This window comes from Silurus aristotelis, assembly GCF_946808225.1.
Source record: "Silurus aristotelis genome assembly, chromosome: 13".
Lineage (NCBI taxonomy): Eukaryota > Metazoa > Chordata > Actinopteri > Siluriformes > Siluridae > Silurus > Silurus aristotelis.
In genome coordinates this window covers 19,781,843-19,797,462 of record NC_139586.1, presented here as the reverse complement: position 1 = coordinate 19,797,462, position 15,620 = coordinate 19,781,843, and the positions used below count along the sequence as shown (strand labels likewise).

At 38.0% G+C, this 15,620-nt stretch overlaps 1 protein-coding gene across 2 annotated transcripts; it reads left to right on the top strand.

The window, feature by feature from the left end:
• The first annotated feature begins 1,660 nt into the window (after positions 1-1,660).
• Positions 1,661-15,589, top strand: clpxa (caseinolytic mitochondrial matrix peptidase chaperone subunit Xa). 2 transcript variants are annotated; one of them, XM_083559195.1, is made up of 14 exons: positions 1,800-2,565; positions 5,200-5,351; positions 5,447-5,564; positions 6,987-7,141; positions 7,542-7,704; positions 8,784-8,825; positions 9,826-10,002; positions 10,709-10,873; positions 10,967-11,055; positions 11,250-11,414; positions 11,632-11,934; positions 12,230-12,322; positions 12,411-12,517; positions 14,103-15,589. In XM_083559195.1, exons 1-14 carry the CDS (start codon positions 2,511-2,513, stop codon positions 14,194-14,196), a joined length of 1,878 nt encoding a protein of 625 aa, XP_083415321.1. In that variant the 5' UTR covers positions 1,800-2,510; the 3' UTR covers positions 14,197-15,589. The 2 variants fall into 2 exon arrangements, with proteins under 2 accessions (XP_083415322.1, XP_083415321.1); XM_083559196.1 differs by lacking the exon at positions 8,784-8,825 and having other exon boundaries at positions 1,661-2,565.
• Positions 15,590-15,620: the final 31 nt, after the last annotated feature.

Genomic DNA, 15,620 nt, shown 5'->3' with positions numbered 1-15,620 from the left:
GAGAGTGAGGACTGAAATAAGAATAAGATGGTGGAAACTGAAGGAGGAAGACTGTAATGTGAGATCCAGGGAGGTGGTGTTGAAGAGGTGCCGGATGATTGGGCAACTACTGCAAAATAAGAGAGACAGCTAGAAAGGTACTTGGTGTGACATCTGGAAATAGAAAGGAAGACAAAGAGACGTGGTGGTAAAGTTAGGAAGTGCAGGAAAGCATAGGGAGAAAGGGGTTGGCAAAACAGAATTGGGATCGACAGAGTGATGAGAAAAGTAGGCAGGAGTACAAGGAGATGCAGCAGCAGGTAGAGAGGGATGTGGCAAAAGCCAAGGAAAAGGCATATGAGGAGCTGTATGAGAAGAGTGAGAGCAGCGATTAAGAGGATGAAGTGTGGAAAGTCGGTTGGACCAGATGACATACCGGTAGAAGCATGGAGATGTTTAGGAGAGATAGCAGTGGAGTTTTTAACCAGGTTGTTCAACAAGATTTTGGAAGGTAAGAGGATGCCTGAGGAATGGAGAAGGAGTGTGCTGGTACCAATCTTTAAGAATAAGGGAGATGTGCAGACCTGCAGTAACTACAGGGGAATTAAGTTGATCAGTCACACCATGAAGTCATGGGAAAGAGTAGTGAAAGCCAGGTTGAAAGACGAGGTGACCATCTGTGAGCAACAGTATGCTTTCGTGTTGAGGAAGAGCACGACAGACACATTATTTGCTTTGAGAATGTTGATGGAGAAGAATAGAGAAGGTCAGAAGGAGTTGCATTGTGTGTTTGTAGATTTAGAGAAAGCATACGACAGGGTGCCGAGAGAGGAGTTGTGGTATTGTATGAGGAAATCAGTGTTGTCAGAGAAGTATGTGAGGGTGGTGCAAGACATGTATGAGGACAGTGGGACAGCAGTGAGGTGTGCAGTAGGAACGACAGACTGGTTCAAGGTGAAAGTTGGACTCCATCAAGGATCGGCTCTGAGCCATTTCCTGTTTGCAGTGGTGATGGACAGGTTGACGGACGAGGTCAGACAGGAGTCTTCATGGATTATGATGTTTGCGGATGATATTGTGATTTGTGGTGAGAGTAGGGAGCAGGTTGAGAAGAGCCTGGAGAGCTGGAGGTACATGCTGGAGAGAAGGGGAATGAAAGTCAGTAGGAGTAAGACAGAGTACATGTGTGTGAATTTAAGGGGGGGCAGTGGAGTGAAGAGGTGGAGAAGGTTGAGGAGTTCAGGTACCTGGGGTCAACAGTGCAAAGTAATGAAGAGTGCGTTAGAGACGTGAAGAAAAAAATGCAGGCAGGGTGAAGTGGGTGGAGAAGAGTGATAGAAATGATTTGTGATAGAAGAGTATCTGCAAGAGTGAAAGATAAAGTTTATAGTACTGTGGTGAGACCTGTATGGTTTAGAGACAGTGGCATTGAGTAAAAGACAGGAGGTGGAGCTGAAGGTTGCAGAGCTGAAGATGGCAAGGTTTTTGGTTGGGAGTGATAAGGATTGACAGGATTCAAAATTAGTTTATTAAGATAAGATAAACCTTTATTCATCCCACAGGGGGTCGAATTAGAGGGATAAGCGCATACAGCGCATGTAGGACATTTTGGAGACAAGGTGAAGAGGAGGGACATGGGGTATATCGGTAGGAGAATGTTGCGGATGGAGCTACCAGAAAGGAGGAAAAGAGGAAGACCAAGGAGGAGGTTTATGGATGTGGTGAGGGAAGACATGCAGGTAGTTGGGTTGAAAGAGGCAGATGTAGAGGACCTAGGGGTATGGAGACAGATGATCCCTATGTGCGAACCCTAATGGGAGAAGCCGAAAAAAGAAGACTTTATATAATTCCTATACATTTTGCAGCTTAAAGTGTTAGAACGCATTTGAATTATTTAAATTTCTATTTATTTATCCTTTAAATTTACCAACATGAATTCAATAATTACAGGTTATTATTTTATAAATTGTTTAATTCCTTATTTTTTATTAAATTTATTGTGTAATCGTGGGGTTTATCCAGGTGCACAATAATGCAGGTGTCCCTTTAAGAACATTCAGTTCAACGCGTGACCATTGCGCCAGACGGCCTGCTCTTGTCATGTTTATCTCACTTCGGGTTCATCTCAATTTGATTTATATTCTGCACATGGTCCACTAAGACGCGTATTATTTTCTACCCTATAAAGTGCACAAAAGAAGGGAGTAGCACGTCGTTTAAGACTCTGCCAAGATAAGTTGATCTTTCGGCTAGGTTAGCCTCGTACCAGTTAGCTTTGCGTTGTCACTGAGAGCTTGCTCTGTGCACTTTAATGAATCTATGGACCTTTTCTTGAACAGCTGACATCTAAATCTTGGCCTTCAGATAACGCAAGATAGAACTAGATTTATTTTACCAAATATTTTTTTTCGATACGTTTAGGAAGCTAAGATTGAATGGTATGCTGGTTGGCTGGTTAGCGTAGCATTTCAGTATTAGCTAGTCTTAGCTAGCTGATTCAGCGAACCAAAAATAAAACGAAGCAGGAGAACATGTCCTGTGCATGCACTTCAGCAGCACGACTGCTCATCAGTTCAGCCCATAAAGGTAAGGACTCAAGCGACTTGATGTAAGTTCACTAATTTAGATGGATTTCACACTGGTTTATCAGACAGCCAGGGGAACCATCCGGGCCTGTCAGTCTATATCTGACATATCTTCTGATAGTATGGTTTATAATCTCATCTCCATGTTTGAGTTGTGAGTCTACCTGGGATCATGCCAATAATAATAATAAAAAAATCGTTCCTGCTTTAAAAAAAAAAAAAAGATGAGATCAGTTTTTAATGCACACCTACTATATTTTACTTGCTTTATTAATATTCCTGGGGTTTTTTTTTTTGCTCAAATCCTGTGACTCCTGGAGTCAGTGAAGGACTTTCATATCCCTCACACCATATCACAGTCTTCAGCTTGAAACACATTCATTATGTCTCTACTGAAATATCTGTGATCAGTGATTCTTCAAGTGAAATAGGTTTGTTATTTCTAAGAGAATCCATCAGTTCTTTTGAGGACAGTTTTCAAAGGAAGACAATGAAGTGTACTAGAAGGGGGAAATCCAATGATTACAGACATAAAGTGATGATCTTGTTTTGCTGTTTGCTTCGAAATAAAACGTTTAGTGACATGTAAGAGTCGTATCTAACATCAGAGTGGTGGAGGGTAAACACTGAACCACTAGACTCAAGGTCACAACATGTAGTTTCCAACCTTCAACTTTTAAAGGCTCAAAATCATCTTGTCAGCTAAAAATTCCTATTTATTATGAATGCCCACGGGATCAAAGTTAAAATACACGATATGGACAAAATTATTGGGACACCTAACGTCCCTCTATATGTGGTGCTTTGATAAACTGTTACCACATAGTTGGAGGCACATGATCGTACAGGGTGTCTTTGGATGTGGTAACATTAAATTTTCCCTTTACTTGAGTTAGGAGACCCAAACTTGTTCCTGAATGATGATGCACTTGTGCACAAAGTGAGCTGAATGAAGATATGGTTTACATAAGTTGAAGAGGAAGATCTTGAGTGACCTAGTATAGAGCTCTGAGCGCTAACATTAACCCTATTGAACACCTTTAAGATGAATTGGAACACTGACTGCACCCCAGGCCTCATCACCCTACATCAGTACCTGACTTTATAAACACCCTTGTGTATAAGCAAAATCACCACAAAGATGCTATAAGATCTAGTGGAAGAGCGAAGAACATTATAACAGCAAATGGGGACTAAATATGGAATAGTATGTTCAAAAAGCACATGTTATTGTTGCGGTCAGGCATCCACAAACTTTTGTCCATATAGTGTAGCACTTTTAAACCTATAAATGACTTGTGCTGTATGTACAAGTATTTGCTTATGATCTATAAACATCAGGTATGTTTGCTTATTAGTGGTGTTGCATTGACTAAACAGTTCATTGTTTATAGAAAAAAATTAATTCCACCTGCAGAATACAATGTTAGCAAACACAGAGTTAAATCTGGACTTATCAGAACGTCTAGACTTTGTCTAGAAAAAGTTAAAGAATGGGCTCCCTTACACCCCAGTTTGTGAGATCAAATCATCATGGCAGTAAAATAACACTTTTTCATTTTTAAACATGTAATACTGTTTGTGCTCTGTTTTTTTGTAGCTAACATGAAGTAAAAATAGCTTGTTAAATCTTTAACATTGACCACTTGAGGAAGTAAACATAGATCCTCTATCAGCTTGAATGCACAGAAGTCCAAAATGATGTAAATCTAAATTCAATAAGTTGAAGGCAGCAGTTTTAGCAAAAAAATGTTGTGATCGTTTTTTTGTTTGTAATTTCAGTTGAGTTAGCGGACAGTTGGTGTGTGGTGTGGAAAGAATAGTTCATACTTCTTTTTGCTTTTTTTTTTGCTGTAGACTGAAGACATTTTGGTTTGAGATGAAAAGATGTTTATGAAAAGAGAGTTTTCAGATAAAGTTTCGCTTTCATTTATTTTGTTATTTATGCATGGATGTGTTAAACAACATATAAAATGGTACATTTTATATCAGACTAGCAACATTTTAGAATGCGTGGCTCGTTACCCAGGTGTGTCCTGTTTAATCGATTGTTTAAACAGCAAAAAGCTGTGAACAGTTGCTCTTGGTTTTAGCCTGTAGTGGCTCTGATAACGACATTTGCATTTGCTGCTCAAAAGGCAACAGGAAGATCAGAAAGGTGTCTATGGCCATTTTAAAGCTTGAGAAATGAGAGCAATCAATGGGGTAGTGCACAAGCACTGAGCAAAGTCAATATGACAATTTCGAATGTCCTAGGTGAAAGAAAGAAAGCACTGGAGTAGGTCAGCCAAGAAAAACAATTACAGCTGATGACAAACATTTACATTTACTGCACTTGGCAGACGCCCATATCCAGCGCAACTTACAGCTGACCTTCTGATCCAGAGTCCAATGCCTTAACAACAAAACTACCACCTGTACCACTGTAAAAGCTGTGAAGAACAACTCTGAAACAACAGTCAGTTTCAAAACCAAAAACCACCACAGAGCAGGGGTGAAGGTGGAAGGTTTTAGACTAGCCAAATCAATCTCTAGATGACTGGGTGACTTTAGATGACTGATCCAAAAGTTTCAGATAGGATTTTATAAAGCTTATAGTGAATTAATAAAATAAATGTGTTTTGTTTGAATGTAGGGCTCTCAGGCTCCAGAGTTCAACTGCTCTCCTTGAGCCGACCAGCCACTCACGAAATCCGTCTGTCCCGAAGTGTTCCTGTCAGACCATTCTCAGAGTCTTCTGTGTATTATGCATCTAAGGACGGAATCAAAGATGGCGACGGCGGGAAGGTAGATCTCTGTTTCTATCAACCTTGCATTTCTCAAACTGGATATGTAATTCAATATGACAGTGTGTCTATTATTTTGTTCCATGTTTGTTAAAGAAATCTGTGAGTGAAGGGAGTGGCAAAAGATCCAGCTCGGGCAACTCTGGGAAAGGCGGCGGTCAGCTTCGTTGCCCCAAATGCGGAGATCCTTGCACGCACGTTGAAACATTTGTTTGTGAGTATTATATTACAGTTATGCAACATCTTATGTGTTTAGGGTTATAAATTGTTTAGATTTTCCACAGGCCCACATTTCCTGATGATATTGTCATGCTAGCCTTCTGTATTTCTTTGTGGAATGTCTGTGTGTGCACTGGATAATCTGTTACTATAATTAACTGCTTGCATAACCTTTTGTTTTCCAGTGGCCGGTAATTAGTCGGGTTTTTTTTTCTGTCCTGAGAGCCTTTTTTCTTTGTTTCTTTTTAAGCAGTTCTTGTTAAAAGTTCCTGTCTTTTATGTACACGGTTCCATAAATATTAGAATATTAACAAGAGATATTTTTGCCTACTACAGTATATTAGAGTTGAAATTGAATGTTTTTATAGTGTTAAGTAGACTTTGAGTTTTAATTTAATGATCTTTATATAAATGGTGTAGGAATTTCAGCACCTTTTATAAATATAATAAGATTTAAAAGTTAGGTAGAACCTGTCACTGTCAGGTAATCAAGCTAATATTAGGCTTAAAAAAACACCAGAGAGATATCAAAATCCTTATTTGTGGCAAAGAAAAACCCCAATGCTGTGTTCAGAGACACCAGAAGTCGCAGAGGACAAGGGAAAACTGCAATGGTGGATGACTGAAGCATTCTCTCTTGGTGAAACAGAAGAGTTTGTTGAGATAAGACACCCTTCAGGGCATATCTGTGTCAGTAAACTATCAAGAGACGGCTTTGCAAGAATAAATACAGACAGACTTGCAGCAAGACGTAAACTATTGTTACGCCTCTGAAACAGGAACACGAGATTAGAGTTTACCAGAAACATGTTTAAAAAAAAAAATTTCCTGGACAATTCTTGAAAAACAACTTCCGGACAAATGATACAAATCTACTTGTACCTGAATGATGGTATTACATTTGATTTTATTGAATTCTGGATTATGCTAAATTGTGTAATTGCTTTTGTCCCCTTTATAAAAAAAGAAGCAGGGTACATGTATATTAAGTGCTGTAATGGCTGCAAAATTTTTCTGATTTGGATGTAAATACCCTTATATTACAGCTTTCAGTGATCTTGTATAAAATGTTTAATTTTGACTCCAATATACTTTGTTCGACAGTTAAAATTACTCTTGGTACACATGTAATATAAAAGAATTTGTCGAAAAGTCGAAATGAGGCCACAGTATTATGTTTATTATTATTGGTCATATTATTAATTAGTTGTTATTAGCACATTAGTTGTGGTTGTTAAAGCAGACGTGATCAGTATTGGATGTTTACAATACCAGCTATGTCTGTCTTTCACTGGCTTTTTAGATTTGTGATGTATATTTGTATTTATTTCGAATATATTTTGTATTCATTTTTAAATACATTTCAAGTATTTTTTTTTCACTACTCTGAGCATTTAATTAAGTTTCTCTTTGGCAGCCTCAACTAGATTTGTCAAATGTGAAAAATGTCATCACTTTTTCGTGGTGCTTTCTGAAACGGACACTAAGAAGAGTCTGAATAAAGATCCTGAATCAGCTGCTGAAGCTGTGAAGCTGGCCTTCCAACAGAAACCACCACCACCCCCCAAGAAGGTAACTCTTTATTATTATTATTATTATTATTATTAATATTGATATTATGGTGGTCTAGTGGTTAGGATGCGGCGCTCTCACCGCTACGGCCCGGGTTCAATCCCCGGTCAGGGAACCTACCCCAGCCACTCTTAGTGCCGGCCCCAAGCCCGGATAAATGGGGAGGGCTGCGTTAGAAAGGGCATCCAGAGTAAAAACGTGCCAAATCAAACATGCGGATGATCCGCTGTGGCGACCCCTAACGGGAGAAGCCAAAAGAAAGTTTTATTATCCTTGGTATTATTTTATAGTATGTAAAGCTTGTTTTTAGCACGTCTGAGTGATGCATTCCTTTCCAGATCACTGAATAGTCTAACCAATCAAATCACACCAATGTTCTATTTGTTTCCTCTTTTAATAGATCTACGCTTACCTTGACAAGTATGTTGTGGGTCAGGCCCATGCAAAGAAGGTGCTCTCGGTGGCTGTGTACAACCACTACAAACGCATCTATAACAACATGCCCTCCGGCTCCAGACAGCACCAAGCAGAGATGGAGAAACAGGTTTCTCTCACACCCAGAGGTTTGTACACATTTTCAGTAGTGCGGCATGGAGACCGCATATATGGAGTGGGTGTGCAGTCATGATGCATTTTTTTTCTAAATGGCCTGAAGTCATGTTGGTTTTTAGTTGATGAATTTTGCATAATGGTGAATTTTCTAGATTGTCGATTACATTTAAATGTGAGGTCAGAGATTCGGATTTGAGCAACTCATGACAACAATCACGACAATGGTGCAATGATTTTAAGTTATATATGCAGCTGTCGGTCTGTGCAAAGAAAAGTTTGAAAATGTGACACACAGATGTACTTACTTTAATATGTAATCAGTGAAAGGAGTTTTTAATCCTTCAGATGTACATAGACTACGCAGTTGAGATGTGAAACTGCATGCAAAGCTACATGCCAAGTATTGTAGCTTCCCACCATGATTTGCTCTTTTTATGTAATTCTAAGCCAAAGAAATGGCAGAAATGAGATTTGTTTATTCAAACTCACCACCGGGCGATGTGCAGTGGTTGGAGGATGTGGTGGGGTGTCCAGAAACTTCTTAATGTCGATCTGAAATCATTTGGCCAAAAAAGTTTGGAACTTCTGCTTTGCTTAAGAAATTTTTAACAGAGCAATAAGAATTCAAATAACAGATAATATCAACCAATACAATTTATCTGCTTAAATTAAAAGTATTCAAATAGAAACGGATATACTTATAATTAATAATTAATAAAATGGATAACATTTAAATACAAAAAGACAGGTGTCTGGCATTTTAGCTGATAATGTAACTTAGTGCAAAAAATACAATTTTTAATCCAATTATGTTAAAAAAAAGAAAACTTTCTAAAAACTGAGGATTTAAGGATTTTTTTAATTTTATTTGTTTGTTTATTTATTTTATGGAAAATCATTTTTCAGGCTGATTTTATCTGCCAACTCAAACAGTCTGGCCTTAATAGAAAACATGGCTGCATGTAAGTGATTTGGCATTTGTACAATGTAAAGTTAAAATCTTACCTGCAAAAGAAAACCTTAAAGTTGCTCAGAGTAAAATGTGCATAATAGTAGTGATATGTTTGTAAATCTCCTACTTTTTCTGTAGAGCTAGAGCTAAGACGTCGGGAGGATGAGTACAGATTCACAAGTAAGTGACTTGTTAATGCCTCTAAACATAAAAAAAAAAATGTCATCGCAAACCTGCAGCCATACTGAATCCCTCCATTTTTTGATTGTTTAATTTGACCCAGTTCCTGATTTGCTTTGTTGTACAAATGCCAAAAAATATATATTCAATTATTCTTTTTTGCCGATTTGTGTAATGATGTTGGAGATGACAGCAGGGTCGTGTTCTATGGCATCATCCATAAAAATTAAAGTAGAATGGGTTGCTTTATTTCTGTTGGACATGTAACTAGGTTATAGATGCAATGCATGTTGAAATTGTTTTTTATTATTGATCCTCCTATGGTAATTTCAGTCACCTGTGTGATTTAGTGAGAAACAAAAAAAACCCCAAAAAAACCTTGATTGGAATCTATTGAGTAATTAGTGTTTGCGTTCATGTGTAATCATCGGCCATTTCTTCATCTTTTTTTCAGTACACATTGGTCATTCACATTTAGCTCACACTGTCTGTGTTCATTGAGTTTGTTGCCACAGGAAATCCATTTTGATCCTCTTCTCTGGCTCAGCTGTTTCAATCAGGCAGCATTGACTTCTTTGAAAGACAAGCAGTGACAGCATTTTACAGGCTGCATTGTTCAGTAATCATTTAACTCTTAATCTTGCTTCTTTTTTTTTTTTTTGGTCTGGCCAGATGTTTTGATTACTTAAAAAAAAAGTCATTGACAACTTGCATAATTTTTGTTTTATAATTGATATTTGACCTTTAGTAGCATTCAAGTATTATATAGAAAAGAAACAGTTTACTTGATTACCCTTAATGCATCTGGATTACATGCTGATGGTGATGCAGGCAGGATTTAGCTCTTCTCAAAATAAAGAAAGATGTTTGTTTCGGGGTGGATTCAACTGATTATTTGAAAAAACGTTAAACCACATTATCTTAAATATCAGCGATTTGTCATTGGTGTGTATATATAAATACATTGGCTTGTTGTGTTTCTGTGTGATTGCATTTGCAGAACTGCTGCAGATTGCAGGGATCAGCCCCCATGGGAATGCTTTAGGAGCCTCAATGCAGCAGCAGGTGAACCAGCAGGCCCCTCAGGAAAGAAGAGGTGGTGATGTGCTTGACTCCACCCACACTGACATCAAGCTGGAGAAGAGCAACATCGTATTGCTGGGCCCCACAGGCTCTGGTATGATATGCCCATACATTTCATGAAACTTGACAGAAAAGAGCTGTGTAGAGGTTGACCGATACTGATTACCAATAACCAATTAATCGACTGATATTTTTAAAAAATGGATACTGGATAAAAACAAACAAACATAACGTTCCAAAATAGTACTGAACTAAAGAAACTACTGAATCATGTAAATGTACAAAATGAAATATTATGAATATCCTAATTTATAAATGTATTTATAAATAATAGGAATATTGTGCTCTTCATGCACGGTGCGCAGTCTCAAATGTAAAAATAAACAGCATGTGTTGTCAGTGATTTGCCTTTAGAGGCTGCTGTCGTAATGCCTGGAAAAACTATCTGTATGGATTATTGCCAGTAGCTCCAGCAATCGAGTATCGGTTGCTGGAGCAACCTGACTGTCGCAGTCAACAAAACATGTACTGATCAGTGATCGAGCATCATGTAGTGAGACCAAGGTACTGACCAAAAGTTCTGAATGAAGGTCAGGTAAAGACCACAGAGTGCAATTAGTGTGAAATTACAGATGTCGCAGCCTGTGTGCCTGATTAGTACAGATGATACTGTACTGGCTTCAATAAATAAATATTATTATTAGTGCATAGTGTCACAGCTTTCAAAGTGCATCTTGAAAAAAAAAAATGCATTTTAAACACAACTCAAATGAGTGAAATCTTTTGTGTTCTTGATGCAGGGAAAACGCTTTTGGCGCAAACTCTGGCTAAGTGCCTGGATGTCCCTTTTGCGATCTGCGACTGCACTACCCTCACGCAGGCCGGTTACGTGGGGGAGGACATTGAGTCGGTCATCGCTAAGCTACTGCAGGATGCCAACTATGTTATTGAGAAGGCTCAACAGGGTATGAAGGAAAAATTCACAATAATTGAATGTTCAGCTTATTTTTGTAGAATAATGTTTTAGTGACCTGACTTTTTTGAATTTTTTATTGTAGGCATTGTTTTCTTGGATGAAGTTGATAAAATTGGCAGTGTGCCTGGGATCCATCAGTTGAGAGATGTGGGTGGAGAAGGTGTGCAGCAGGTCAGTGATTTAAATATCAAGTTTAAGTGATAATCTCTTGGTACATCTGATAATAAAGCAAACGTGTTATTGAACTTCACTTTGAATAATCTTTAATATATTTGCTATCATAACAACTCGCAGCATCATTTTGTAGTATTTAGTAGAAAAGATATAGGATATCTAATATTGAAGCTGCCTTCTGTGCTTGATAGGGATTACTTAAACTCCTGGAAGGCACCATTGTAAACGTTCCTGAAAAAAACACCCGGAAGTTGAGAGGAGAGACTGTGCAGGTCGACACTACGAACATATTATTTGTAGCATCTGGTGCTTTCAATGGACTGGATCGTATAATTAGCAGACGAAAAAATGAGAAGGTTTGTAATAATTATAACTCATAAAAATTGTTCCTCATGTTTTATATATATTTTGTTATACGCATTTAGTCCAGAACCTGATAAAACAATTTTTTTAAAGTAAAGTTATACGAATAAATAAACAGATTTGCTCTAAGTCAGTCTTCTGAGAACTATTTCAGCTCTCACTCAGAGGTGTACATTCACTTGTCTTTGAAAACTATATTTGTGTCATTAGTACCTTGGCTTTGGAGCACCATCTAGCCTGGGTAAAGGCCGCAGGGCAGCTGCTGCAGCCGATGTGGCCCACATGACTGGTGGAGAGGCGGATGCTGTGGCTGAGATTGAGGAGAAAGACCGGCTTCTGAAGCATGTGGAAGCACGTGACCTCATCGAGTTTGGCATGATCCCCGAGTTTGTGGGCCGCCTTCCTGTAGTGGTGCCGCTCCACAGCCTAGATGAGGACACGCTTGTCCGCATCCTGACTGAACCCCGAAACGCCGTCGTGCCCCAGTACCAAGCGCTCTTCAGCATGGACAAGGCACTATGTCAACACACACACTGCTTATTTACTTACACTTGTATTTACACACATGCTCAGGAATTATAACTAAAAGAACATGTAACAGTTATGGGAAAACAGTTTATTCAGATTTGCTAAACATCTATTTTTCAAACATTTTCACCTCTAATAGAAATCAAATGTTAAAACTGATATTTTAATATTTATTAGGTAATATTACCTAATGTTGAGCATCTTTTGAATTTAAACAGGTCATACTGACCTGATCCAAACATGAGATCATCAAAATGATCAAACTCCACTTTCATTCCAGTGTGACCTTTCTGTGACCCCTAACGCTCTACGGGCTATTGCTAGAATGGCACTTGAACGGAAGACCGGAGCCAGAGGACTTCGTTCGATAATGGTGAGTGCTTGTAGTTGAATGCCGGATTGATTTGTTCTTCTTGGCTCTCGTGTGTTGTTAATGTTGGTGGTGGTGTCGACCTCTACAGGAGAAGCTTCTATTGGACCCCATGTTTGAAGTCCCTCACTCAGATATCGTAGGCGTGGAAGTAAACGAGGATGTGGTATCGGGAAAGACATCACCTCAGTATATCAGGTGAGTTTTCAGTGAATTTGAACTAAAATGTCAAGTGTATCCCTAATCAGTCCTCAACTATGTCACTTTGGACTAAAGAAAAATTTGAATGTGAATGAAAGCTCATGAGGAGGAAGGAATTCTGCTCAACCACAGGCATTATGCATTTAACAGGTTACAAGACACTGCTTTGAGATTTGTTTTGTTTTTTGTAATTTTAGAGGGTTTTTTTTTTTTTGTCCCAACAAGTCAGTAGCTAAGAGCACATGCTCATGGGTGTTGAAAGTTAATCTAAATAATCATGTGACCCTGCTCTAGAGTAATGTCATGTTGGAGTAATTGGCACTTTTTAGGGACTCGGTTATAAACACTATTCTTTTGTAACGATTCCCCAACTTTCTTTATTTTTATTTTTTTTTATCATTTTTAGTTTGTGTTTATAAGATGGATTTTTTTGGACAGACTGTCCTCAACTCAAAAAAAGTGAATGAGCTACATGTTTTTCTAATAGGGATCAATAAAACCCACATAGGTAATAGTGATACCTCATGATTTAATGAACGGATAAGAAGAATGTAGAAGATTGTACCTGTCTTCCAGGCACTTTGGAAATAATAAAAAATTTGCCTGTTGCAAATTTATATTTATTAATGACTACCACATCATGCTTTCTTTACTGTTCATGTATATCTTGCAGAATATCTTGATGTTCCACAATAGAAAGAAATATTACTGTCAAACATCTGCAAGATATTTTGTTACAGCAGATTTTAAATAATCAACGTATCGGTGATAAATTATATATACTGTACGTACATAAATGATTATACATACATGCAACATGTGTACATAGTGTGTGTTTTTAATGCAGATATGAGGTAGCGAGTAGAAACCAGCTCAGTGCAGATGACAAATTGTTTGAACACAGAGGTGCATTATGCAGAGAAATTAGGTAAAAATGTCTAGTGATAAACAGAGGTACAGAATGAGATAGAAGTCAAGTAATATAGTAATGCAAATGGCAAAAGACGGAGTACAAAAATTTTAATCTGTATTTTAAATATAGGTCAAAGTGGAATTGTACAGTTCAGTTTGGGGTCATAATGACATTTACATTTATGGCATTTAGCAGACTTACAACTGAGCAGTTGAGGATTACAGGCCTTGCTCAAGGGCCCAGCAGTAGCAGTTCGGTGGTGTTGGGATTTGAACCTATGACCCTCCGATCCAGAGGCCAATGCCTTAACCACTGAGCTACAACCTTTCATGACCATGTACACTTCAGCATCTGAGTTTAAAAGGCTAACAGCTAATTAGAAGAAATCATTAATGAGTCTGCTAGCATGACAGTGAAGACTTCTGTGGCGTAGAGGAGTAAACAGACCATGGTTGGGTGAGAGGTGTCTTTTATTTTATAGTTTTCTGTATGCAGCGTTTGTGATGGTTGGCTTTAATGGAAGGTAGCTGGACACCACTGGTGTATTTTGGTAGTTCAATTCATTTTAACCATTAAGAATTGATCATTCAGCCATGTGCTGCTGACAATGCAGTCTTATTATTATGTTTGACAATTTTCTTGCTTTTTTTTTCATTTATTTAATGACAGAGCCCCAGCTAAAGAGACAGCAGAGGAGGAGTACGACTCAGGAATAGAAGATGAGAACTGGACCAGGTTGCAGGTTGATGCAGCCAAGAATTAAGACAATCAAAGTAATGTTTCTGCTCTTAATGGTGACCTGTTTCAGTCTATTAAATGATTATTTGACCCACAAGTACTTCCCAGGGCTCATGTACACACACACACACACACACACACACACACACACTGAGTCCTAAACAACCTGTCCTAATTTGTAAACTGTAAATGACATTGTGGTATATTGCATATATCCTGAATTTTGTGAAGACAGTTGTGTTAAAGAGAACTGTACAGTATTAACAACGCCTCAGAGTGATCGGTAATATTAAATGTAAAGAAAAGAAATAAATAGTTTTATTCCTTACCAAATGAATTACATGTTAGATTTTTATGAGCTCTTTTTTAAACCTGAGAGTTATAAAGATTAAGATCATAAGTTTCGCTTCAAAAGCAAAATCCACAACCCATCATGCAACAGTGTAATTATGCTGGTTATCAGCCAAGGTTCTCATCAGCTGTACATGTCCTTTCACAGTGTTAGATGGTTCTTTTATAGGAAATCTAGGCTCTGTTATTGTGGTGCCCCAGGTGAGCTGCTTGTAATGAGTTTTTACAGTTCTCTCTCTCTCTCTCACTCTGAGTATCTGCTGCTGTCGCTGTTAATCGAGCTGCAGTGTTTTTGTGCATGGATTTAATTTCATTGATGATGGACATATAAACTAAAGGTGGTCATTTGAAATGGAATGTAGGTAATGTCTTCTTGCTGTAACTCCACACATGTCCTGCTTGCTTGTGTGTGTATAATCCACAACTTTAATTAGAGCCTTAAATCACTTTCTTTCTCAGCACCGTTTGGTGCAGCAGCAGCACACGTTCTCCAGTTCGATTCGTTTCGTTACAAGTGGAATTACTGAGCTTTATAATGTATATTTTCTTTCTTTTTTTTATTTGAATGAAAGATTGATAGCCTTCAGATTAAATCTTGGCTGCTTTATATTGTATAAATTACAGCTCATTTATTCAATCTTATTTCGATATTTCAAAATCTAATGCTTGTGAATTTTCTAGTGCAAGCAGAAGGGAGGAACGAGGCCAGCTTCTTTTAACCATTTCATGTGTGAAACCGGAAACCGTCAGGCATCGAGGTGTGTGGCGTACAGAAACAGTGTAGCAGTTTTTTATTTCTCAGTCATGCACACCTGGAACACAGAAACTACAAGAGCAGCTGTATCAGCTCCAAAAGCAAGTTTAGTCTGATCCTATTGTTTATCTGTTGCTGCAGAATGTAGCTTCAATGTTTCATTTTCCACAAATGATTTTAGACGGCTGATTTCTTGATTCCAATCTTTTACTCTAAAATGGGTCATAAACTTCAACCCAACTTTAAATCAATATTTTGTAGAATGTCTTGTAAAATGTATGGATTAATAAAGCTGTTGTTGACTTTCTAATAAGCTCTGGATGAATTTCTTCCATATTAATATA